General features: G+C 40.6%; 1 protein-coding gene and 1 long non-coding RNA gene across 4 annotated transcripts in view; one reads left to right on the forward strand and one right to left on the reverse strand.

Annotated features, from left to right (window-relative positions):
- On the reverse strand, positions 1-27,238 carry LOC122553010 (uncharacterized). Its single transcript, XR_006312590.2, has 5 exons — positions 26,968-27,238; positions 25,352-25,510; positions 16,278-16,408; positions 5,848-5,904; positions 1-387 (listed from the first exon to the last, which is right to left on the reverse strand). It is a non-coding gene; the product is annotated as an uncharacterized LOC122553010 (long non-coding RNA).
- The window catches only part of LOC122553009 (atlastin-2), a 117,879-nt gene continuing 117,617 nt past the window's right edge, over positions 27,228-27,489 (forward strand). For all 3 annotated transcript variants that reach the window (XM_087991554.1, XM_087991555.1, XM_043696415.2), the window contains exon 1: positions 27,228-27,418. In XM_087991554.1, coding sequence (XP_087847680.1) covers positions 27,325-27,418 — 94 coding nt within the window. In that variant the 5' untranslated portion in view covers positions 27,228-27,324. The remainder of the gene's footprint in view (positions 27,419-27,489) is intronic.

Consider the following 27,489-nt stretch of genomic DNA (forward strand, 5'->3'; position numbering starts at 1 on the left):
TGTCACATGTACTCAAATGAGCACAGTGAAAGGTTTATAAGTCTCCACTTACAGCATCATCTCAAAAAGGTATCCAGGCACAATCCTTAGTTACAGAATAGGGAAATGAAAAAACGAAAGTTACCTTACAGCTATATACAGTATAACCATAGGTCAGAAAAACATAAAGTTAAAAAGACAAACATCACAGTCTCTTTCCAAAGGCTCTCGGCAGCAGTCCAACATAGGGGGCCTCCATGCGGTCTGACTGCTGGCTGCCAACGCACTCTGCACTGGATCACTGGTCGCCGACATCCCCTCTCTGGCTGCTGGTGGCTGGCATCCCTGTTCCAACTGCTGGTATTATCTGCTGACTAAACTTCAAAGACCGGCTCCAGGAATCTAAGGCTGAGAGAAGGGAGAGAAGAGCAATCTAAAACAGAATTTTGGAAGCATGGACATTAAGTACTTGGATAAGTAAAACATATTTTGTTACTGTTTTATCATTGTTTTATACTGAGTAGATATAGTGTTTTCCAGTTGGTTAGGGACTGTAACATCAGTCAACAGTCCAAAGGTAATGGCAAGTGACAGCCTTAAGACACTTTTCAACTGTCTCCTCACATTCACCCTGAGATGTGACTTCAAGTGGAAGCTGATGAAGGTGTCACTATGGAGCTCATGATGCTCACATTTCCTTGCCAACCCTGCCAGAAAGTTATCCGGTGAAGACTAGAACTAAAGCTTGTTTTTATACACATTTATAAGTTTTTATGTTCAATTACACATTACAGCAAGCCTCCTAACCCCAGTAAAAGTCAATGACTTTCTACCAGTTATTCAGATTCACAGTTATAGCACTGTGCATGAGCCCAGAGACTGGTAAAGGCATCTGCAGGACAAGCATTAATTAATAGAATGTTATTATGATCAGTTCCTGGATGAGGTTCCCAATTTACAGAATATTCCCAATTGCTAAATTCTTGGGTGTGATGGATGCATTGTAGATATTTAAGGTGTTATTTCAAAATACATAGAATAAACTGGAAGAAAATTCCAAAGAGAGGAGCCACCAACTGTGGTTAGCTAAACAATTTAAAGAAAGTATCCAATTTAAGAAAAAGCATATGATTGTACAAACATAAGTAACGGTCAGAAGATTGGACTGAATATAATTAAGAGCAAAGAATGACGTAAAGAGTAACAAGGGGGGAAATTAGAGTACAAGAGAAAGCTAAATTGAATATAAAAACAGAAATTTAGTTTTTATCAAAAATATAGTTTCGATAGATGTTTGAAAAAAAATTAAGTGAGCATTGAATAGTGGTAAGGAAAAGCTGAGGAACTATAGTGTTAGGTAAGGTGTTGGAGGGCATTCTGAGGGACAGGAGTTACATGATTAGATTACTTACAGTGTGGAAGCAGGCCTTTCGGCCCAACAAGTCCACACCAACCATCTGAAGGGCAACTCACCCAGACCCATTCCCCGACATGTACCCCTTCACCTAACCCTACGGGCAATTTAGCGAAGAAGGTTACTTCAGATTACAACAGGATCTTGACCAGATGGGTCAATGGGCTGAGAAGTGGCAGATGGGGTTTAATTCAGATAAATGTGAGGTGCTGCATTTTGGGAACGCAAATCTTAGCAGGACTTATACACTTAATGGTAAGGTCCTGGGGACTGTTGCTGAACAAAGAGATCTTGGAGTGCAAGATAGCTCCTTGAAAGTGGAGTCACAGGTAGATAGGATAGTGAAGAAGGTGTTTAGTATGCTTTCTTTTATTGATCAGGGTATTGAGTACAGGAGTTGGGAGGTCATGTTGCGGCTGTACAGGACATTGGTTAGGCCACTGTCGGAATATTGTGTGCAATTCTGGTTTCCTTTCTATTGGAAAGATGTTGTGAAACTTGAAAGGGTTCAGGAAGGATTTACAAGGATGTTGCCAGGGTTGGAGGATTTGAGCTATGGGGAGAAGCTGAACAGGCTGGGGCTGTTTTCCCTGGAACATCGGAGGTTGAGGGTTGACCTTATAGAGGTTTACAAAATCATGAGAGGCATGGATAAGATAAATAGACAAAGTGTTTTCCCTGGAGTGGGGGAGTCCAGAACTAGAGGGCATAGGGTTAGGGTGAGAGGGGAAAGATATAAAAGAGACCTAAGGAGCAACTTTTTCACGCAGAGGGTGGTACATGTATGGAATGAGCTGCCACAGGAAGTGGTGGAGGCTGGTACGATTGCAACATTTAAAAGCCATTTGGATAGGTATATGAATAGGCAGGGGTTGGAGGGATATGGGCCGTGTGCTGGCAGGTGGGACTAGATTGGGTTTGGATATCTTGTTGGCATGGACGGGTTGGACCGAAGGGTCTGTTTCCATGCTGTACGTCTTTATGACGCTACAATAACAGGTACTCTGTATCAGTTTTCATTATAAATAGTAAGGGTCACATCCCAGATATAGCTGTGATTCAGGAAATATAAATTAGGGAGGAACTCAAGATTAGTTCAATAACAAAAGAAGGGGTAATAAGCAAATTATTGATACTTTTGGTTGACTAGTCTTCAGATTCTGATAGATTTCATCCTATGGTATTGAAAGAAGTTGCTATTGTGATTGTTGATTTCAATTTTACAGAATTCCTTGGTTTCAGGGAAGGTCCCATTATATTGGGAAATAGTGAATAGAACTCATTTACACACAAAAGGGTGGAGACATAAAGCAGGAAACTACAGACCAGTTATTTCAACATGTGTCATATAGGATCAAAGAAATTATTAAAGATATTACAACAGGGTGCTTAGAAAAATTCAAGATTATCAGGCAAAGTCAACATAATCTTTGGAAGTGAAAGTATATCTGGCCAATTTCTTGGAGTTCTTTAAAATGTGTGTTGTGGATAAAGGTGAACTGGTGGATGTACTATACGTAGATTTCCAGAACATATTTGATAAGGTATCACATGAAAAGGTATTGTGAAAAACAAAAAGCAGAGGTAAGATATTGGCATGGATTGAAGATTGGCTAGCTAACAGAAAATAACAGGCATATAGGTCATCTTCTGGTTGGTAAGATGTAACAAGTGATATGTCACAGTGATCAGTGCTGGGCCTCAACTTCTTACAAAATGTATAATCTACAATATATACAAATGTACAGATAAACAGACTGAAGATATGGTCACTAAGTTTGTGATAACACCAAGATAGATAAGAAAATAATTTGTGATGAGGATATAGGGAGAGTAGAAAGCGATATAGATAGATTAAGTGAGTGGGCAAACATCAATCAATTGATTTGTAATGTGGGAAAATGTAAAATTGTTTATTTGGCAGGAGGAAAGAAAAGAAGCACATTTACTGAATGCTGAGAGATTGTAGAATTCTAAGATGCAAAGTGATCCGGGTGTCCTAATGCATGAATTGTAAAAGATTAGTGTAAAGGAACAGCAAGCAATTAGGAAAATTAACGTAATGTTCCTGATAATTGTGAGGGCAATTTAATGCAAAAGTAGGGAGGTTATGCTTCAATTATGCAGGGCACATCTGGGGTTGTGGGTGCAGCACTGATCTTATTTAAAGATGAATATTTATGCTTTGAAAGTATTTCAGAGAAGGTTTACTAAACTAATGCCTGGAATTGATCCTGAGAAGTCTCGATAGAATCGATGTGGAAAGGATTTCCCCTCTCGTGAAATAATCCTGAACTAGGGCTCACTGTTTAAAAATAAGAGATTGTCCATTTAAGATAATGTTTCAGAGGGTCATGTGTCTTTGAAACTACCTTCTTCAAAAGACAGTTAAAGCAGAGCCTTTGAATATATTTAAGACTAAGGTAGCGAGGTAGATAAGCAAGAAGGAGCAATGTTATCACGGTAGGCAGGAATGTGGATTATGGTCATACTGAATGGCAGAGAGGCTTGAGGGGCCAGGGGGCTTAAATGCTGTTCCTAATTTATATGCTCGTTTGTCAATTAAGAAGCATCCACATGTAAACCAAGACTGACAACTGTTTTTCAAGGTTTACTATCTGGAAAATTCCTGTCTTCTTTTCCTGTCCCCAGAAGGATAATCTTGCCTTATCTTGACCCAAATGTCTGAGTTTAATATGCTTCCCTTGGATTCCAAGAAATTGTTGTTGATTGAACGTGGCACGGTTCCTTAGGGTGTTCCATTCAACGCTTACTTTTGGCTCTCCCACCTTCCCTTAACCAACCTCCTATGCAGACACAGGTATTACTTTGAATCCCATTATTTTAGGTTTCAGTAACTATCTTTAACAAGAAACATGAAATAACTCCACACAGACTGGTATCCTGCAATCAAATCACGCTTTATTGACACATGGGTAGTACATGATCTAAATAGATCAGAGCCAGCTCCTAGAGTAAGCAGGACCTCTGACACTCCTATTTATGTCTGTCAGCCAGGACTCCCTGATTGGACCAGATGAACAGCCCCAATCAGGAAACTCATTTTCTATGACATCTACCTGGCTGACCTCAATACAATCACTACAAAGCCTTATTACAAAGTAGTATAATGATATAGTGCCCTTTATAACACAAAATGTTCCAAAGTCCTTGGCAGCCAATGAATTGTTTTTGATATGTTATAGTGTGGGAAACATGGCAGCCTATTTACACACAGAAAACAAACTCAAAATGCAACAGCAAGCTAAGATGTTTAAGTGCCGTAAGTTGAGGATATATTGTCCAGGACATCAAGAACTTCCATCTCCTTCTCAAAATAGTTCAATGAATCTTTTGCTTGCATCCAAGAGCAATTAGGTTTAACCTCTGAAAGGAGAGGTGTCTCTAAGTACTGGAGCATCATATTCAAATGATGGGCTAAAGTCTCCATAGTGGGGTAGAAACTCACAACATCCTTATTCAATGCAAGAAATGTTACCACAAAGCCACTGTTGACAAAGTTTTCTCAGAGTTTGAATGTTCCTTATCATATGGCCTTCCATTTCCTCATTTCTTCAGAAATGTTGAATAGATTTCTCAAAATCACATCCTTCTATCTGGTAAATAATAGATTACTTTTATGCAATAAATCCTAAGTTTGTGTCAGAGAATTATTTACGTTATTTTCTTATATCTTGATGTTAGATTGATATGTATGAATTCACTTTTTTTAAGCACTGTTTGTTAGCTTTTTATAAATTTCTAGCTGGCCTAAAGTTTGGCTCCACAGGCTTGTGACATGCTAAAGTATTTTCCCCTTTTTCAGTGGTGTTATTTCAAAATGGATATCTTCATAACTTTGCCCTTTTAGCACCTCCGCTGGGGAGCTATTGTATTAAAGGCTTATTTCTAACAATTGCTTTATACAAGCAAGTTAGAAGCGTGGAACTGGTGAACTTGCACATGGACATAAACTATAAAGACATCCATAACCTAGACAGTGGTGGAGGCTAGTACAATTACGACATTTAAAAGGCATCTGGATGGGTATATGAATAGGTAGGGTTTTGGAAGGATATGGGCCAGATATTGGCAGGTGGGACTAGATTGGGATGGGATATCTGATCGGTATGGACAGGTTGGACCGAAGGGTCTGTTTCCGTGCTGTACATCTCTATGACTCTATAATTGCTCTTAGGTGCAAGCAACTTTGGTTGATTTTCCACATGTTGTAATTCTGTTTGTGGTACCTAAAACAGCATTTACCACCTAGAAAGACAAGAACATCAAAAGCATGAGCAGACCACCATCTTCACGTTCTCTTCCAAGCCACATCTTATCCTGACTTGGAACTGTTTAATCATTCCATCACTATCATGGAAAAATCCTGGAACTTCCCAGCAGTGGGTGTACGTACACAAAATTAACTACAGCAGTTCAAGAAGGCAACTCACCGCAATCTTCTCTGGAACAATTAGAGATGTACAATAAATACCAGTGACATCCTTATTCTGCAAAAGAATAAACAAGAGCAATTTAAAAAGGAGCAATAAGTGCTGACCTAATCAATTAGAATTTTAATCCTCATTATCACATCTGCTTAACCATTGCAAGGACCATCTTCCCATATTAAAATACAACACTCAAAAATTAATCTTTATATATGATGAAGGGACATCAACAGGTAGCAATGAAAATAGGACACTCATATACAATAACACATATTCAGTACAAATGGTGCATGTACAGAATCTACATATATTCAGTTATAGTATAACCAGCTTTCTCAGGAAGGATGGAAAATAAAAACGATCTGGGTTACTCCCAGATGATACTTATTAATTGAAATTTGTCTGTAATTAGAAACTAGGTTAGCAACCCCATTGACTGTAGAAAATTAGATTTGAGTTCTAATAAATTCTGATGAGATGCTATTTAGTAGCGTTGAAGGTTATCAGTTAACATTGGGCCCACTTTGTTCCTTTCAGTGGCACAATTTGGTGAATGACATAAAATACTTATTGCAATTACTGGAATAAACCACAGGGACTGAGTAGCATTGTGAACTAGCCCACAGTTCATTGCTTGGATCCTGAATTTGAGTTTAATGCAGGTTGATGAGATGAGATTTTTCTATTAAAATCTACAGGAAATTGCAAATAGGATTTTGAGAAGGCTCAGTCTTGGTAGATACTGTGGCCCACAATTTGACATTAATTGGCATTAAATTCCAGACCAGTGAGCCTGACCTCGGTGGTGGGCAAGTTGTTGGAGGGAATCCTGAGGGACAGGATGTACATGTATTTGGAAAGGCAAGGACTGATTAGGGATAGTCAACATGGCTTTGTGCGTGGGAAATCATGTCTCACAAACTTGATTGAGTTTTTTGAAGAAGTAACAAAGAGGATTGATGAGGGCAGAGCGGTAGATGTGATCTATGTGGACTTCAGTAAGGTGTAGAACAAGGTTCCCCATGGGAGCAAGGTTAGATCTCACAGAATACAGGGAGAACTAGCCATTTGGATACAGAACTGGCACAAAGGTAGAAGACAGACGGTGGTGGTGAAGGGTTGTTTTTCAGACTCGAGGCGTGTGACCAGTGGAGTGCCACAAGGATTGGTGTTGGGTTCTCTTCTTTTTGTCATTTACATAAATGATTTGGATGCAAGCATAAGAGGAACAGTTAGTAAGTTTGCACATTACACCAAAATTGGAGGTGTTGTGGACAGTGAAGAGGGTTACCTCAGATTACAACAGGATCTGAACCAGATGGGCCAATGGGCTGAGAAGTGGCAGATGGAGATTAATTCATATAAATGCGAGGTGCTGCATTTTGGAAAGCAAATCTTGGCAGGACTTATACACTTAATGGTAAGGTCCTAGGGTGTGTTGCTGAACAAAGAGAGCTTGGAGTGCAGGTTCATAGCTCCTTGACAGTGGAGTCACAGGTAGATAGGATAGTGAAGAAGGCGTTTAGTATGCTTTTCTTTATTGGTCAGGGTAATGAGTACTGGAATTGGGAGGTCATGTTGCAGCTGTACAAGACATTGGTTAGGCCACTGTTGGAATATTGCGTGCAATTCTGGTCTCCTTCCTATCGGAAAGATGTTATGAAACTTGAAAGGGTTCAGAAAAGATTTACAAGGATGTTGCCAGGGTTGGAGAACTTGAGCTATAGGGAGAGGTTGAACAGGCGGAGCTGTTTTCCCTGGAGCGTCGGAGGTTGAGGGGTGACCTTATAGAGGTTTACAAAATTATGAGGGGCATTGATAGGATAAATAGGCAAAGTCTTTTCCCTGGGGTGGGGGAGTCCAGAACTAGAGGGCATAGGTTTAGGGTGAGAGGGAAAAGATATAAAAGAGACCTAAGGGGCAACTTTTTCACACAGAGGGTGGTACAGGTATGGAATGAGCCGCCAGAGGATGTGGTGGAGGCTGGTACAATTGCAACATTTAAGAGGCATTTGGATAGGTATATGAATAGGAAGGGTTTGAAGGGATATGGGCTGGGTGCTGGCAGGTGGGACTAGATTGGGTTGGGACATCTGGTCGGTATGGACTGGTTGGACCGAAGGGTCTGTTTCCATGCTGTACATGTCTATGACTCTATGACTCATCATTTTCAGAAATAATTTAAGAAGAGCTAATGCAGGTAATGGAAAAGACCTCAGGAAGTTAGATAAAAATGTTCAGTATCCAGGCTCAGTGATAGCAGCAGCAGGATGCAGAAATTGGGCAAAAGCCTCAGCCCCTCCTGTCACAACTTCCAAGAGGTAGGGAGTTGACTGCTACCAGCTGGCTGCTCCTTGGTGGAAGCAAGAGGTTGGGAGAGGTCTGTGAAAAGGTCCTCGCTCAAATCTAAAGTGATATTTGCTATAATCCCCAGCCCACTCATCCCTGTTCAGAATTGGAATGACCAAAATGTTTTTCTTATTTGCTTTGTTGCTGACAACAACTTCAAAAACAGCCATTTAAATAAGGTAATGTTGGTGCAATTACAGTCAGTCTGTACCAGCAACAGAAGTGCCATTGGACTTTAGGATTTTATATCAGCTGACCTACAAACATCTAACACCCCCACTGGGGGATCCTGGCTAGCAGCCTTTTACATTCTGTTGGGCCTTTAGCTGAATCCAAGGTTATATAACAGAGTACTGAGCAGCTTAATGAGTTGCACAGCCTTACAGAGCTAACTACTAAACTTCTAACAGCCAGCCGTTGAAGTAGGAAACCAGATACCAATATTTTACTTGATATTAAATTCATTTACTTAACTGCAACATTACAAATTTCTCCTTAACTGACACACAGTGCCCCACAAGTACTTCTTTAACTGTATATCCTTGACCTTATTGTACAATTAAGATGCCATTAAAATTTTTTCTTGTTTTCTTTAAAACTTTACGGCACACAAGGAATATTTCAAAACATATCAAAGAAAAAGAAGACAAATGATTTTCTGTGTTCTGTACCTCACATCATAATACAAGATATTCCTCTACTAGGATCTCCCAAAATCTGTCTATGCAACCATTCAAAAGCTCACCAGTGATGGCTTTTATCCACATATTTTGTTTTCGAGCTTTCTTTTTTTTCTAGCACCTTATTCCCACGATCAAGATTAATCCTTAACCTCACTTCAGTCATTCTCTTTGTCAAATATGTGTATCTTAAAAGGAGCAGTTATCCATAAAATGTTCAGTGCACAAGCTATTCTCAGAATGCCCCTTTATATGATTAATTCCTTCTGGGTTAGTCAGGGTTGGAAATCTGAGTGTACACTGCTTTAAACTTCATTTCTTTAACTTCTTATGTGCCTTCAACACTTCTCTAATAGTGATATATTTTAAAATGCTGTTTAATTTTAATACATTGGAGCACAATTCTTCGCCAATTAAACTTCTCAACCATCTGCTTCTTCCCTAGTTGTAGATCTTTTTGAATCCTATTAATATATTCTAGGTTTAACTGTTGATTCAGGGGTATTCCCAACTTAGTCTGCCTAATATTAAAACCTGTGGACAGCCAGCTACTGACCAACTTGGGCACTGGGAGGAAAGTTAGGAGAATCACATTAAATCAGCAGGAAAACCAGACTTCCAATGATGAAATTAAAAATTCCTATTCTCCAACCATATATTGAATGGCAAGTTGAGATTCTTACCAATGAGTGATGAGAGGCTTTTTCATTCTTATTCTCAATATTGGCTCTTCTCACCTGATGTATATGCAGTTTCCCATTCCCTCAACAACTCCAATCCCTCCACCCCACCAACTAAGCACTACCACCAGGGCACATTCCATGGGCAGGGACTGCATGCAGGACATCCAGTCCCCATTGAGAAAGTGGTGTGCCAATTTCCCCTCTACCCGACATGTCTGAGACAATTGCCAAGAACCGTGCAGGGTAGCTGCAGATTGCCAGCACCTGACTGGGCACATGACTAGGCTTTTTGGTTTGATTTATTATTGTCACGTACTGAGATACAGCAAAAAGTATTGTTTTCTGTGCTATCCAGACAAATCTTATCTTAGGTAAATACATCAGGGTAATAGAACAGAACACAGAATATAGTGTTACGATAGGTTCAGAAGAAGTGCAGAAGAAGAGCAAGTCTACTATGTGAGAGGTCCGTTCATGTCTGATTACAGCGGGGAAGAAGCTGATCTTGAGTCTGTTGGCACGTATTTTCAAATTTTTGTATCTTCTGTCCTATAGAAGAGGATGGAAGTGTGTATAACTGGGGTGCGAAAGATCTTTGATTATGTTGGCTACATTCCTGAGGCAGCAGGAAATGTAGACGGAGTTAATGGAAGAAAGGTTGGTTTTCATGATGGTCTGAGCTGCATTCACAACCCTCTGTAATTTCTTGTGGTCTTGGGCAGAGCAGTTGCCATTCCAAACTGTGATGCATCTGTTTAGAATGCTTTCTATGGTGCATCTATAAAAATTGGTAACAGTCATTGTTGACATGTCCAGTTTCCTTAGCTTTCTGAGGAGGTAGAGGTGTTTGTGTGGTTTCTTGCCTGTAGCATTGATGTGGATGGATAGGCTTTATAGGTGACATGGTACCAGGAATGCTGGAGATCCCAGCAGTGCCCAGTACCTCTGCCTGTGGTGAGGGGAAAAACACAATCATTGGGATGCAAAAGGGGTGTAAATACTAAAGCAACTTTGGGAAAACAGTGTGAGAAATTTCACTAGGACTTATGGAGAGAAACCCTCCATGACACTTGCCAAAATTGCCAAAATTCAATGCTATATATTTAATAGCACCTGGGATCTGACTTCCAATTACGAATTCCATTATTAAGCTTACCTATCACTAATCTTTCCCAGAAGCAACTTGCCCACATTCATTAAGAAAATGCCTCAAGTTATCATTCGCAGTTCCAATACAACATTGCTGGATCGGCTTTTAGCTGAGTACAAGTTTTTAGTAGGAGAGAACTAATGGAAAAATACCACATCCTGTATGCATTTATCCCATAGATACCTTCATAATTTAACATCTGTTTCTTCAGCTCCTTCTGGAGGCTTTGAATATACTTCCTTTTGAAACTGGTGCCCTTGCAGAAAATGCTTTTTTTTACATCAATGGCTGTACAAATTCATTAGTGTCTTGCTAAATGTGCTAGGAAAATCCGAAAACTTGTTTTCTGGCTGTTGGAGAGTCTCTGAGAGAAAGTGAGGGCTGCAGGTGCTGGAGATCAGAGCTGAAAATGTGTTGCTGGAAAAGCGCAGCAGGTCAGGCAGCATCCAAGGAACAGGAGAATCGACGTTTCGGGCATAAGCCCTTCACTCCTTGTCTACCCTCACTCCTTGTTGTCCATTTGTTTCTCAAGTTTCGTAGCAAGTTTGGCCTTGGTTCCAAATCATAGAATCGCAGACACGTACAGCAGGGAAACAGATCCAGCAAGGTTTTATTGGAACTGTGAATGATAACTCGAGGCATTTTCTTAATGAATGTGGGCAAGTTTCTTCTGGGAAGCTCTGAAGCTTTTGAAAAATTGGTGATAGGTAAGCTTAATAATGGAATTCATAATTGGAAGTCAGACTCCAAGAACTATTAAATACAAATCAGATATCCTAAACTAATCTACTCCCATTTGCCAGCACTTGGCCCATATCCCTCTAACCCTTCCTATTCATATACCACCAAGATTCCTTTTAAGTGTTGTAATTGTACCAGCTTCCACCACTTCCTCTGGCACCATCCTCTGTGTGAAAAAGCAGCTCCTTGGGGCCCTTTTAAATTTTTCCCCTTTCACCCTAAATCTATGTCCTCTAGTTCTGAACTGGAAGGAAAACACCCTGTCTATTTACCCTATCCATGCCCCTCATGATTTTATAAACATCTATAAGCCCCTCAGCCTCCAAACTCCAGGGAAAACAGCAACAGTCTTTTCAGTCTCTCCATTAGCTGAAACCTTTGAACTCTGGCAACATCCTTGTAAATCTTTAATGAATCCTTTCAAGTTTCACAACATCCTTCCTGTAGCATGGAGAACAGAATTGCGCGCAATATTCCAGAAGTGGCCTAACCAGTGTACAGCACAGCCACAACATGACCTTCCAACTCGTTTACTCAATGCTCATTGCACTGACCCATAAAGGAAAGCATACTAAACACCTACTATCCTATCTACCAGCAACTCCACTTTCAAGGAACCTGCACTCCCAGGGCTCTTTGTTCAGCAATACTCCTTAGGACCTTACCAATAAATTTATAAGTCCTGCCCTGATTTGCCTTTCCAAAATGCAGCACGATACATTTATCTAAATTAATCTCCATCTGCCACTCCTTGACCCATTGGCCCATCTGATCAAGTTCCTGGTGTACTCTGAAGTAACTTTCATCGCTGTCCACTACATCTCCAATTTTGAAGTCATCTGCAAACTGACTAACGGCACGGTGGCTCAGTGGTTAGCACTGCTGCCTCACAGTACCAGGGACCTGGGTTTGATTCCACCCTCAGGTGACTGCCTGGGTGGAGTTTGCACATTCTCCCCATGTCTGTGTGGGTTTCCTCTGGGCGCTCTGGTTTCCTCCCACAATTCAAAGATGCGCAGCTTAGGTAAATTGGCAATGCTAAATTGCCCATGGTGTTCAGGGATGTGGAGGTTAGATGCATTAGTTAGGGGTAAATGTAGAATAATAAGGTAGGGGAAAGGGTCTGGGTGAGTTTCTCTTGGGAGGATTGGTGTGGACTTGTTGGGCCAAAGGGCCTGTTTCCACACAGTAGGGATTCTGTGAATGCATACCTCCAATGTTCACATCCAAATCATTTATACAAATGATGAAAAGTAGTGGACCCAGCACTGATCATTGTGGCACACCACTGGTCACAGGCCTCCAATCTGGAAGACAATCCACCACCGCTCTCTGTCTTCTACCTGCGAGCCAATTTTGTATCCAAATGGCTAGATCTCCCTGTATTCCATGGGATCTAGCCTTGCTAATCAGTCTACCATGAGGAATCTTCAAATGCCTTACTGAAGTCCATATATATCAGGTCCACTGCATTGCCCTCATCAATCCTCTTCGTTACTTCTTCAAAAAGCTCCATCAAGTTGGTGAGACGACATTTCCCATGCACAAAGTCATGTTGACTATCCCTAATCAGTCCTTGCCTTTCCAAATACATGTCAATCGTATCCCTCCAACAACATGCCCACCACTGATGTCTGGCTCACCGGTCTATAGTTCCCTTGGTTTTCCTTACCAACTTTCTTAAACAGTGGCACCACGTTAGTCAACCTCCAGTCTTCTGGCATCTCACTGGTGACTATTGAGGATACAAATATCTCAGCAAGGGGCCAGCAATCACTTCACTCTTTTCCCACAGAGTTCTCAGGTACACGTGATCAAAGCCTGGGGATTTATTCACTTTTATGCATTTTAAGACATCTAACATCTCCTCCTCTGTAATATAGACATTTTTCAAGATGTCACCATCTATTTCCCCACACTCTATACCTTTCAGATCCTTCCCCACATTAAACACTGATGCAAAATACTCGTTTAGTATCTCCCCATCTGCTTCAGTTCCACACATAGGCTGCCTTGCTGAACTTTGAGGGGTCCTATCTCTCCCTAATTACCCTTTTGTCCTTAATATATTTATAAAATTGCTTTGGCTTCTCCTTAACCCTATTTGTGAAAGCTATCTCTTGTCCCCTTTTTGCCATCCTGATTTCTCTCTTAAGTATATTCCTCCTGTCTTTATACTCTTCTAAGGATTCACTCGATTTCTGCAGTTCATACCTGACACATGCTTCCTTCTTTTTCTTGACCAAAAACCTCAATTTCTCTAGTCATCCAGCATTCCCTATACCTACCAGCTTGCCCTTCACCCTTCCAGGAACAGTCCGTGGGCACTCATTATCTCATTTTCCAACAGTCCCTTTATCTGCAAACGTCTGCTCCCAATCAACTTTTGAAAGTTCCTGCCTAATACTATCAAAAATGGCCTTCCTCCAATTTAGAACTTTTACTTTTACATCCAGTATATACTTTTCCATTATTATTTTAAAACTATGAAGTACCATCAGGAAGTACTTTTTCCATATATATTCACTTATGAGGTAATGCTGGTCGTCCTTTAACTAGCACCCTTACATATACCCCAAATTCTTTCCAACTTCCAAGTTTTTTTCATTTTATTGCCTTTTACCCTTTCCTATCTAGCTTTGTCAGCCACTAGAGTTTCTCTATCATGAGGATCTTACTGCTTGCGGTGTTCCCCACCTATTCTTCGGCTCTTGCTCTTGTTTAACCACATCCCCTACCAGGATCCTTGTTCCTGCCTGAACTATTACATCTCAACCTGCCACCAGACTTCCTTTCAGAGGTTCTTGATCTTTTCCTTGAACTAAGATCAGCATGAAGCTCAACGTCTGACCTGACATTATGTTTCTTGACTTTCCACAATTTTTATCTCCTCCTTTCAATCATTCGATCTGATATTCTGCTCCTTGTCTTGCAAATTCAGTCACCTTTTGTATTTCCTAGTGTTGCTTCCTGCCCTTCCTACTATGATGACTCACTCGGTCCTCCTGGATGATTGATCTTTGTGACAAATGGCATCACTTGGTATACTCTTAGTCTGTTGTATTTCACAGCTGCTGTCTGCATAGGCACATCATTGGTCTTCATCATTTGTCCAGACTCCATCAGCGTGCAATCAGTGGCAGTAAGAATGTACGCTATATGGAATGTACTCTAACAGGTTGTAATTGCTTTCAGATGCTAGGTGACATCATCAGTGAGCCTCCAGTGAAGTGCTGGTGTTCTGTCCACTTTCTATTTATTTGTCTTGGTCTATTAGGGTGGGTGATATCATTTCCAGTTCTTTTTCTCAGAGATTGGTAAATGGGTTCCAAATCGATGTGTTTATTGATGGATATCCAGTTTCTAGCCTCTAGGAGTTCCTGTGCATGTCTCTGTTTAGCCTGTCCTAGGATGGATGTGTTGTCCCATTCGAATGGTGACCTTCTTCGTCCATTTGTAAGGATACTAGTGATAGTTGGTCATGTCTTTTGGTGGCTAGTTGGTGCTCGTGTATCCTGGTGGCTAGTTTCCTGCCTGCCTGTCTGAAGTAGTGTTTGTTGCAGTCCTTGCAGGGTATTTTGTAAATGACATTCATTTTACTGGTTGTTGGTACAGGGTCCTTTAGTTTCATCAGCAGCTGTTTCAGTGTGTTTGTAGAATTAGAAGAAACCTATAATATCATTAACCACATATTTACTGGCATAAATTTCATCAATGAATAAGAGAACAACAACAGGCTCCCCTTCCTACATGGAACAAACAGTCAATGGAGGACTGCAGACCAGCATCTACAGGAAAGCAACACAGATATTCAATGACAGGAACAATCATCTCAACACCCACAAACGGAGCTGCAGGACACTATTTATACTTCCACAACATATTGCAGCACCCAGGAACTACGAGAAGCAGAAGAAAAATACCTATACAGAGTATTCAAGAACAATGAGTACCCGATAAACATAGTATGCCAATCCTTAAACAACAAACCCAAAAAGAAGATACAACACACCCAGAGACTCTCATCACATACCATACATCAAAAACATCTTTGAGATGACTACCAGACTACTCCGACTCCTTGGCATCATGGTAGCCCACAAACCTACCAACACACTGAAACAGCTACTGATGAACCTAAAGGACCCTGCAACAATAACCAGCAAAATGAATGTCATTTACAAAATAGCCTGCAAGGACTGCAACAAACACTACATCGGACAGACAGGCAGAAAACTAGCCACTAGGATACACAAACACCAACCAGCCACCAAAAGACATGACCAGCTATCATGAGTATCCTTCCACACAGACGAAGAAGGACACCACTTCCATTGGGACAACACATTCATCCTTGGACAGGCTAAACAGAGACATGCACAGGAATTCCTAGAGGCCTGGCATTCAAACTGGAACTCCATCAATAAACACATCGATTTGGACCCCATTTACCAACCTGGAATAGAACTGGAAATGATATCACCCACCATAACAAACCGAGACCCATAAACAGAAAGTTGGACAGAACACCAACACTTCAATGGAGGTTCACTGATGATGTCACCTAGCATGGTGACGAAATGTCTAAGGACAAACCTACTGGCTCAGCAAGCAAACTTACAACCTGAACCTCAACCTGAGCTAAAAATCTTCTCAAAAATCATAATTACTTTAATAACTTAGTTTCTATGTTGCAAGATTATAGTTGTACCATCAGTGCCTCTACCTTTCTTGTCCATTCTTTTTAGTCTTCCCTCTTAGAGTGTGCTATGTCCACAGGATTTAAATGCTTTTTTTTCCCAGGGGCAAGGTCTGTACTGACACTCTTACCCATTGTCTCTGGTCTTGTGGTAGGCTTCAAACATACTGGAATGCTGTGGTGGGTGCAATGGAGAAGATTCTGGGTGCAAGGGTGGAGAAGGACCCGATTTCTCTTCTTCTTGGCCTGCCCAGTGTGTTCCCTACAGATGCGAATAAGAAAAAAAACTTTCAAAGTCCTCACTTTAAGTGCAAGAAAGAATATCTTGCTGGGTTGGTTATCTGAAAACACCCCCGGGCCTGTCAGGTTGGTGGAAGATTGTTATGGAGCATATCCCTTTGGATTTTCTCACTAGTATAGTACCCCACAAAACTGAGAATTTTTATAAGACATGGCAGCCCTTTTTGGAATATCTGGACACAGCTTTAACTGCCACACCATCAAGGACTTTTATATAGCTGTAACGATTATGTTTTAAGAGTCCAATATCCAGGGAGGAGGAATTAGAGTCATAGAGATGTACAACATGGAAACAGACCCTTCAGTCCAACCCGTCCATGCCAACCAGATATTCCAACCTAACCTAGTTGGATTTGCCAGCATTTGGCCCCATATCCCTCTAAACCCTTCCTATTCAAATACCCATCCAGATGTCTTTTAAATGTTGCAATTGTACCAGCCTCCACCACTTTCTCTGGCTGCTCATTCCATACATGCACCACCTTCTGCATGAAAAGGTTGCTCCTGATCTTTTCTGAAAAGTCCACCTTAATAAATGCTATACTGTTAGCATGCATGGAATTTAGTTGATCTAATTGTAGCCCTTTCCAAAGTCTGGGGTTGGGGGTAATCCCACATGATGGAGAATATTTTTCGGATTCCTTCCAAAAATTAACTGATGGGCACTACAGACCCCAGATATCTGATTTTGTTTTGCATGTACTGGCTGTATTAAAGTAGTTGTCAATTAAGATTATTGTCCAGCATTTTGTTAATCATAGCATAATTTCTTTCTCAAATCTCATTACTAACGAGACTTTCTGCTATCATGTGCATTGCTATAACATTCTAATTTTCACAAATACTCCTGAAATACTCATTGGAAAGTTCTCCTTCATTGTCTGTTTGGCATGTAACTGATGATCCCCACCCATCTCTCTAATATGTTATCAATAATTTCACTGTAATCTTTTCTATAAATTACCACTAGACTAAACTTGGTCACTATGACCACAAAATATAAAAGATAAATCTTTATTCCTTAAAGTCTATTGCTACAGTTTAATTAGAATTTATTTCCAGTGGAAGACTTACTACTGTTTGCAATTTCATTCTCCTATACTTTTTAAAACTATTACAGTTTTTGTGAATATCCTCAAAGTTTACCACATTCCTCATTGAGTACGTTTGCATCCTTTCAGAGAATTTTCAATTTGTGACATGATGGATGTAAAATCTTTCAATGTGGTTTTGAAATAATCGGCTTCTTTCCCTGTAAATCCTCATCCCCAATGCCATTTATAATACCCTAATGATCTGCTTAAAAATGGTAGGCCTTCTAATGGATTGCAATAAAGTCGTAACTGTGTGAATTGCAAATCTACAGATCTCCCAAAGACAAATCACTTTATTGTACTCCATATCCAACTTAATTTGGTGCTTTTTAAGTAAGTGGTCAATTAAAAGTAAAGGTATATCATCAGACACTTTGTCGGTACTTTTGATGTGATTTACCAATGTTGTCTTGCACAGTATTACTATTCTTTTCGGTGATTTCAATGTATGGTCATCACTGATCCTAAATTAGTAGAACATCATATTTTTTGAAACAAGCAAAAATGTAAATTACTGGAGAAACTCAGCAGGTTGGCAACATCTGTGAAGCAAAAACAGTGTTAATATTTCAAGTCCAGTAATTCTCATATTCTTTGACCTTGTTTCAGTCTCCCAAGAATCTATGTAACACTTCAACTCTTTGGAGTTACACTCATTATCGAGAACTGTACAATTGAACAAATCTGTTACTCAATTTGATACTCGTTACTGGACATTTGTATAAATGATTTGGATGTGAAGATAGGAGATATTGTAGTACGTTTACAGATGACACCAAAATTGGAAGTGTAGTGGACAGGTTGCTTCAAAGTACAATAGGATCTTGATCAAATGGGCCAATGGGCTGAGGGGTGGTAGATGGAGTTGAATTTAGGTAAATGTGAGGTGTTGCATTTTGGAAAAGTAGGACTCATACACTTAATGGTAATGTTACGGAGTGTTGCTGAACAAAGAGACCTTGGTGTGCAGGTTCATAGTTCCTTGAAAGTAGAGTCACAGATAGATAGGATAGTGAAGAAGGCATTTGGTGGGAGGTCATGTTGCAGCTGTACAGGGCATTGGTTAAGCCACTTTTAGAATATTGTGTGCAATTCTGGTCTCCTCCTATTGGAAGGATGTTGTGAAACTTGAAAGGGTTCAGAAAAGATTTACAAGGATGTTGCCAGGGTTGGAGGATTTGAGCTATATAGAGAGGCTGAATAGGCTAGGGCTGTTTTCCCTGGTGCGTCGGCAGATGAGGGGTGACCTCATAGAGGTTTATAAAGTCATGAGGGGCATGAATATGATAAATAGAGAAAGTCTTTTGCCTGGGATGGGCGAATACTGAACTAGAGGGCATAAGGTTAGATTGAGAGGGGAAATATATAAAAGGTACCGAACAGGCAACCTTTTCATGCAGAGGGTTGTGCAGGTATGGAATGAGCTGCTAGAGGAAGTAGTGGAGGCTGCTCCTATTGCAGCATTTAAAAAGCATCTTGATGGGTATATGAATAGGAAGGGTTTAGAGAGATATGGGCCAAATACTGGCAAATGGGACTAGCTTAATTCAGGCTATCTGGTCAGCATGGACCAAAGGGTCTGTTTCCCTGCTGTACATCTCTTTGACACCATGACTGAAGGTTCTGGTGATCAATACATTTCTTTCTGATTGGATATTATTGTCTTCCTCTCCTTCCAGACTTTCTGTTTATATATCATGGTGAAATTCCTGTTATTCCACTCACAATAATATTTTGTGTCACATTTGAAGCCTCTATTACCTCCATCTTGTTTTTTTGGTGTTCATGCCTCTTCCATAATTGTTGAATTTCAGCTGCCTATTACAGCTAACAGAAGAGTTTTTATCTTCAGTCTTTCTTTACATGACAATTTGGGCCTCATACTCAAATGCATCAATGCTGCTATCGTTACATCGTCCATTTGTGCTGTTACTGCTAATTAGCCACTTTTTAACCATAAAAGTCACTAGAAATTAATACTTGCTTGAAAATTTTTTTAGAGGTGCAGATCTAGAAGCATGTATCTGTCTTTGAACCCAAATCCCATTGGCACAAAAAGGCTATCCATGTTTAATGTTTGATTTATTTACTATCAAGTGTATCTTGTTACAAAAGACAGTGAAAAGTGTTGTATAGTGTTGACACTCTCAGGCACCATGTTAAAACACAGAAAAATAAACCAAAACATAGAATATAAAGGCAGAAAAATGAAGAAATAAAGTGTCAAACTTTACAGTCTTTCTTGTTAAATGCTGCGTTACAGCCCATGGGCCTGGTGGCCTGGCATGACTCCCCTTGTTGTTGTGCCACTGTCACTGGAACAAAGGTTGGCACTTCTGGTGCCATCCCGCCTCCAAAAATGCTCTCGCCACTGAGTCCTCATTGGACTTGGCCAAAGCAGACGCCACCGATGCTAATGGGTGCCAATTCCGCCGCTGTCATGAATCTGATGTGGGCCCACCTTGTTGATGTGGCTGCTGCTGATGCCGCCAGATCTCACAATACGCCCAAACGCACCTCTGCTGCTATCTTCATGGATTTGCACTGAAAAAAGATGCTGCTGGGAACCCAAACTGCCACCAAATTAATCTCTGACACTGCCACTATGAGTCTGTGCTGCTGGGCTCACTTGAATCTGCGCTGTTCGGCCCACTTCAGTCCATGCTGCTGGGCTTTCTCAAGTCCTCATTGTTGGGCCCACTCGAGTCTATGCTGCTGGGTCTACTTGCTGCTGATGCTGCCACTGCGACTGAGCTCTTCACTAAGAGGTACATAAAATAAAATGGAAGAGAAAACAAAAAGATAGGAGAGAAAAAAAGAAAATGAATCAAAAGCAGATGAAGTAGACGAGCCCTGGGTTCAGATGCTCCATTCCACCACTTTAAATTCCTGGCGCAATCTGATAATTTGAAGGCAATTACAGATGTCGGGATTTTTACATGAAATTGTTGCAATCTCATATATATGTGATTAAACTCCAAGATGTAGTTTTCTTGGAAACATCATCCAGCTTTCTAAGTCTGTCAAAATCCAACCAAGCCTCATTGGAGGGAGCCTTTAGTCTTGAAAAGGTGAGGTAACACAGATGAACATATGAAATAGGAGCAAGAATTGACCATTCAATCCCTTGGAGTTTGTTCTGCCATTGTGTTTTGAGTTCTACATTCCTATCTAACCTTTTAAATTACAGAGTCTTCTGTTCTATGTTTTTCCATGAAATGTAAGGGAAATGCCAAATCTTTTTCATTATTCAGCTGTTCAGTTTATAGTTCTGAAATACTTTGCAGTTGATCTTACTGCTGCCAGGAAGTGAGAAAGAAAGGGCCAGTTGTGGCTTTCTCTTTGTTAGACATGTAACTCATGCGTTGACTTTCTTCTCCATTAGTTATAAGATTCCACTTCACAAAATAGTGGTAGGAAACCATATACTGAAACGTAATACCTGGTTTCAGTTTTCTTTTTTCAAACACTCTTCATTTGCTGCCACCTCAAAACAAATTGATTCTAATTCGATTTGAATTGAATCTTCTATCTGAAAGTAAATCTTAGTTTCCCAGTTTCACTTTTAGAAGACCATTCCATGCTACCAATGTTAAAGAATTCCTGAGCCCATTTGTGAAACATGCACAATACTTCAGAAAAGAGTCTTTATTTCTTCAAACCGAGCTTGTTTCTCCATTCACATACACTCTCCCCCTCCTTCTGGCTGGCTCTTCATTATATACATCTTAATAACTATTTTAATTAACCTGGTCAGATATGCTCTGACACATATCTGGGACAGGCGGGATTTGAACCTGGACTTTCTGGTTCAGAGGTAGGGACATTATCAATGTGTTATCAGACCCCACATACATTATAATACAATTAACTAATTAATCCCAGCACCTATTTACTTTGTTACTTTTGACTCCTAACTATTTAGTACACTGTTATATACTAATTATATACCACTAATAGGGAGTTCAACTTCAAGTACTGTTTCTAGATTATTTCGTAGCTCTTGTAGTGTTGTAGATTCTAGTTGAGCATAAGCATCCATTTGCACTTTGATGTTTTTCTGGGCTGCTACTACAGGTTCTCTCACATCCTTGATCAGGTGATCACTCTTTACATAGGATTTGTTTAATTGGTTGCTGCAAATTAAGAGACAGGACTGCAGATGCTGGAGATCAGAGTCGAGAGTGTAGTGTTGGAAAAGCACAGCAGGTCAGGCAGCATCCGAGGACCAGGATTATCGACGTTTTGGGCCTAAGCCCTTCATCAGGAATGAGGCTTGTGGGTTGGGGCTGAGAGATAAATGGGAGGGGTGGGTTTTGGGGAAAGGTAGCTGAGAAAGCAATAGGTGGATGAAGGTGAGGGAGAAGGTGATAGGTCTTGGGGGGGGGGGGCATTGATGAACAGGTCCAGAGGGCAGTGTTGATTTGGAGGTTTGGGACTGGGAAAATGTGGGTGGAGGGGAAATGAGGAAGCTGTTGAAATCCACATTTATCCCATGTGGTTGCAGGGTCCCAAGGCGGAATATGAGGCGTTCCTCCTCCAGGCGTTGGGTGGTAATGGTTTGGCGGTGGAGGAGGCCCAGCACCTGCATGTTCTTGACTGAGTGGGAGGGGGAGTTGAAGTGTTCAGCCACGGGGTGGTGGCTTGGTGGGTGTGGGTGTCCCAGAGATGTTCTCTGAAACAATCTGCAAGAAGGCGTTCTGTCTCCCCGATGTAGAGGAGTCCAGACCGGGTGCAACGTATGCAGTAGATGACATTAGTAGAGGTGCAGGTAAATGTCTGACGGATGTGAAAGGGACTAAGGTATCAGCACAAGTCGAAGTCATACGATTATGATAAATCAGCCAGTACAGTTTGATCAAAAGCACTTCTCTAATCATCACTTTTTTAGTCAGAAAAGCCAACAAAAATTGCATGCACCATCATCTGCATTACAAGTTATCCATGGTACATGGTCAACAAAGTGAATGATCATTTATTAACAAAACTGTTACTTCAGTTTCACTTTCATTAGTTTCTACACATGCATTGCATGTATAATTTTTTATATCATGCAGGTTTTCTAATGGTGTGCGTTGTTGTTGGCTGTTTGTCTGGCATCTGCTCATTCCTGGATGATCCTTTGTGAAACATGCACGGCATGGTGAGTGTTATTACCATGATAAACATTGTTGTTGATTCATTTCCATTGTGGGGAATACTGGACCTTTGGCACACATGGTCTTTCTCTACTTGGTGCAGATAATAAAATCACATGGAGTCATAGAGATATAGAGATGTACAGCACGGAAACAGACCCTTCGGCCCAACTCATCCAAGCTAACCAGATATCCTAAATCAATCTAGTCCTATTTGCCAGCACTTGGCCTATATCCCGCGAAACCCTTCCGATTTATGTACCCATCTAGATGCCTTTTGAATGAATTGTGCCAGCCTCCACCACATCCTCTGGCAGCTCATTGCACACATACACCACCCTTTGCATGAAAAGGTTGCCCCTTAGGTCTCTTTTATATCTTTCTCCTCTCACCCCTAAACTTATGCCCTCCAGTTCTGGACAGTCCAAACCAGGGAAAGGTCTTGTCTATTTACCCTATCCATTCCCCTCATGATTTCATAAACCTCTGTGCGGTCATCCCTCAGCCTCTGATGCTCCAGGGAAAACAGCCCCAGCCTATTCAGCCTCTCCATTAGTTCAAACTCTCCAACCCTGGCAACGTCCTTGTAAATCTTTTCTGAACCCTTTCAAGTTTCACAACATCCTTCCTCTAAGAGGGAGACCAGATTTGCACACAATATTCCAAAAGTGGCCTAACCAATGTCCTGTGCAACGCAACATAATCTCCCAACTCCTTTACTCAATACTCTGACCAACACAGGAAAGCATACTAATGCCTTCTTCATTATCCTATCTACTTGAGACTCTACTTTCAAGTGACTATGAACCTGCAGTCCAAGATCTCTTTGTTCAGCAACACTCCCCAGGACCTTACCATTAAGTGTATAAGTCTTGCCCTCATTTGCCTTTCCAAAATGCAGCACATCACAATTATTTAAATTGAACTCTGTCTGACAGTCTTCGGCCCATTTGATCAAGATTCTGTTGTACTCTGATGTAACCTTCTTTGCTGTCCACTACACCTCCAATTTTGGTGTCATCTGTAAACTTACTAACTATATCTCCCATCTTCATATCCAAATCATTTATATAAATGATGAGAAGTACTGGACCCAGCACCAATCCTTGTGGCACACCACTGGTCGTAAGCCTCCAGTCTAAAAAGCAACCCTGCACCACCATGACTCTGTGTCATCTACCTTGAAGCTGATTCTGTATCCAAATGGCTTATTCTTCCTGTATTCCATGTGATCTAACTTTGCTAACCAATCTACCATGAGGAACCTTGTCAAATGCCTTACTGAAGTCCACATAGATCATGTTCACGTGTGCCTTCATCAATCCTCTTCGATACTTCTTCAAAAAACTTAATCAAGTTAGTGGGACATGATTTCCCAATAGTTGCCTGCAGTGAATGGACATTTGCAATAGGTCTGTGATTGAAACAAAATACATGGTAGTTCATATTCAGCATGTATGATTGAGGTGACAACTGCTCTTGTTGAGAATGGTGAATGTTTAAACTTTGTCTGGCTTTTTAATGCTTAGCTTTGGCAGTGTTAGCAAAGTGAAATATGGCTTTCTGTCAATTCACGTTGATTTTGTCACTCCCTCCTGTACTACATTTCAATTCAGCAATTTTATTTTCCAAGTTGGAAGACTATTTGGATGTGGTTTGACATTTATATTAGATTGGACTGCTTTCCATGCATTCAGTGGGTAAATTTAATCACTCTAAAATTGAACTGGGGGATGCGCTGGATTTGCTTGATTTTTGTTATGAGTTGTTTGGCAGTTTTCACTGCTATCTCAGCCTTTCTTATTTGATTGAGAAAAGTATGGGAATGATGTATGGTACTGAATTTCACAATTCCTTATGATGCACCTGAATTCTTCACTTTGTCACAATGTGATTCATACCAATTAAAGTGGGTTTTCAAGCAGTTTGCAATCCCGTTGGTTGTTGACCGCAGCTGGTCCAATTCCCAGTTGTCAGGATAGTATCAAATGGTGACAAGATAATCATTTCCTGTGCTGTTGAAGTCTACTCAAAGCATCATTCATGGTCTGTCTGTTATTTTGTACAATCTAAGCAGTTCTTTAGTTATCTTAGCTTAGCAATTGTTATGAGCATTGCGCTAGCTAATGTGATTCTTATCATTACTTAAGTTTGGCATTAGAGCACCTCTCCTGCCTTCTTTAGACTAGACTCAATTCCTGGATGGCTTGCTTGGATGTGCTTCAGCATTTATTTTCTCATCTCTTTAGGTATAATGACTATGTCCTTTGTGTAAAGTGGCATATACATATGTTATTACTACACCAGTCCTATCATGGGCTGTATAACATGCATCTTCATCCTTGTTCTTTGTACCTTAATTCCTATGCTCTACTGATGCCTACACCCTATATCTGAACAATCTTTAAAGGCCTTAACCACTGGGTCTTCCATTATCCTTTGTGACACTACAGAATATTTAATTTATACTACCAAGACTGCTGGAAATGACTTTTTCCGTAATTCACATCCTCTAATCTGCTCTTTTGGCTATAGTATTTATATATCTGGTCCAGTTTAGTTTCTGATCAATGGTAACCTTCAGGAAATTGATAGTGAGGAATTCAGCAAAAATAATCTGCCAAATATTAAAGGAAGATAGTTAGATTCTCTCTTGTTCGAGATGGTCATTACCTGACATTTGTGTGGCCTGGATGTTACTTGCTGGTTGTCAGTGCAGGTCTGAATATTGCCCAGTCTTGCTGCATATGGACTGAGATTGCTTCAGTATCTGAGGCGCTGAAAATGATACTGAATATCATCCAATCTTCAGTGAATGTTCTCACTTTTGAACTTATGATGAAAGGAAAATCATAGGTGAAATGACTGTAGATGACTAGGCCTAGCAAACAAACCTGAGGAATACCTACAGCAAAGCCTTGGAACCAAGATGATTGATCTCCAACACAACTATCTACCTTTGTGTTAGGTGCGACTCCAACCAGTGGAGATTTCCACCCACTCCCCCCATTCCCAGTTTTGCTAAGGATCCATGATTGCACACTTGGTTCAATTGTCTTTGATATTAAGTATACTAATGCTCAAAGTATACAGGTGGTGGATGAATTCACTCGTGAGCCTGTCAGCTGCAAAGTTGGGAAAAAAAGTGAGCCGGTTATTGGAGGAACACAAGTTTCTTCAATACTCTCATTAGCTCCTTGCTTCCCCTCTATTTCTTTTATCTACCATGGTTTGTAATATGTAGATTGTTTGCAACTTTTGAAAAATTCTCCCACAAACTTGTAGTCAGCTTGTATGTTGAACGTAAGATGTGAACTGCCAGTGTTGGTGTTCATCAGCTGCCATGGGCATTCTGCTTAGCCTGGGCACATCTTGGTAACATTTCTATACCACCTGCTTTATCTTGTGAAGTGACTTAGAAAACAAATTTAATCTTAAACACGTATTCTGAGCTGAAAACTTGAGTCCAACTCCTAATTTATATATGGTCATAAACATGCAATTATTAGCTGAAAAATAGGGGGACCCTATTGACTCTATGTATGTTATTTCTCCATTCAGTGTTAGTGTTAAATCATTTAACTTTTCTGTGTTTTGTGAGTGAGTGGGTGTGTAATTCAGGGCTTTTGAAGAGGTATAGTTTAAGTCTCATTGTAGAAATCTTTACTTTCTCTTCGTTTTTGTTGAAGTGTGTATCAGTAAATAATTATTTTTCTGTTACTGACTTAACCCTGGAATGAATTTCCTTTGTCCAAATAGCAATCAGTTAGGAAAATTTGTCATTTTGGTGGTTTAATTGGATTTTATATATTTTGGGATAGCTTTTGCAACAGTGGGGCACGAATATTGGCACTCTTTCCAGAGAAGTCCTAAGACTTCCCTGATTGTGTACTTGCTTAAATCTTGTTCCAATTCAATTTTTTTTCCTAAAGCTCCTTGGCCTGGATTGATAACACTTTCTGTCAGATCGTAGATAGTGCCCAATCTGCTGATCACTTCGAGCTTCTACTCTGGCATCCAAAATGTTTCACTCTTATACACACACTATTGTTTCGCAATAGCCCAAAATGCACTTTAGGTGCGTTTCAATTTTGAACCCATTTGCTCCCATGGACCGTGTATTATAACAAATAGTGCGCAATCTAAATCTTGTCGCGTAAATATAAATGCTGATATTAACGTCTGTTGAGCCCGAGTAAATTTTGAATATTTAAGTTTTGCGTTTAATAAAGCATTGCAATTTCGGCCATTCATTTAGATGTTAAGGACTTTTGATCTGAAAAGCTGACCTATTTTAATGACATCTAAGTATTCTGAAACAGCTTGATCAATTCACATATTTATTAGTGGTTCTGAAGAAGGCTCACTGGACACGAAACGCTGTTTCTCCTTCCACAGGTACTGCCAAACCTGTTGATTTCTGTTTCGGTTGCAGATTTCCAGCATTCAGCAGCTCCCTGTTCGACGTGAGTTTTGAGTTGCCTTTTTCGCTTTGATTTCGGAACAGAGCTCCAAAGGTCTCAGTTGACGAGGGGCATTAGGACCGCGCGGAGCCACAGTTCGAAGCTCCCCCAGCGGAACCGCGCTGATAAGAACCACTGCCAGGCTTTTGACGTCAGTTACATTCCTGATTTAAACTGTCAAAGATGGCGGCAGGCGGCGAATGGAGGGGGTCAGCGATTTGTCGTCGTCGTCGTGGTGGCGGCGATGACAATGTTGAAGACGACAGCATCAGCGAAGGTAACAACCCTGTCCACGGAGTATAACTCCTACATTTTAACTGTGTTGTGTCGCCGTCGGCTTATGGGAGG

The sequence above is a fragment of the Chiloscyllium plagiosum genome, unplaced genomic scaffold (genome assembly GCF_037043375.1).
Source record: "Chiloscyllium plagiosum isolate Xiang-an unplaced genomic scaffold, Cpla_swu_hap1 HiC_scaffold_10, whole genome shotgun sequence".
NCBI classification, from domain to species: Eukaryota; Metazoa; Chordata; class Chondrichthyes; order Orectolobiformes; family Hemiscylliidae; genus Chiloscyllium; species Chiloscyllium plagiosum.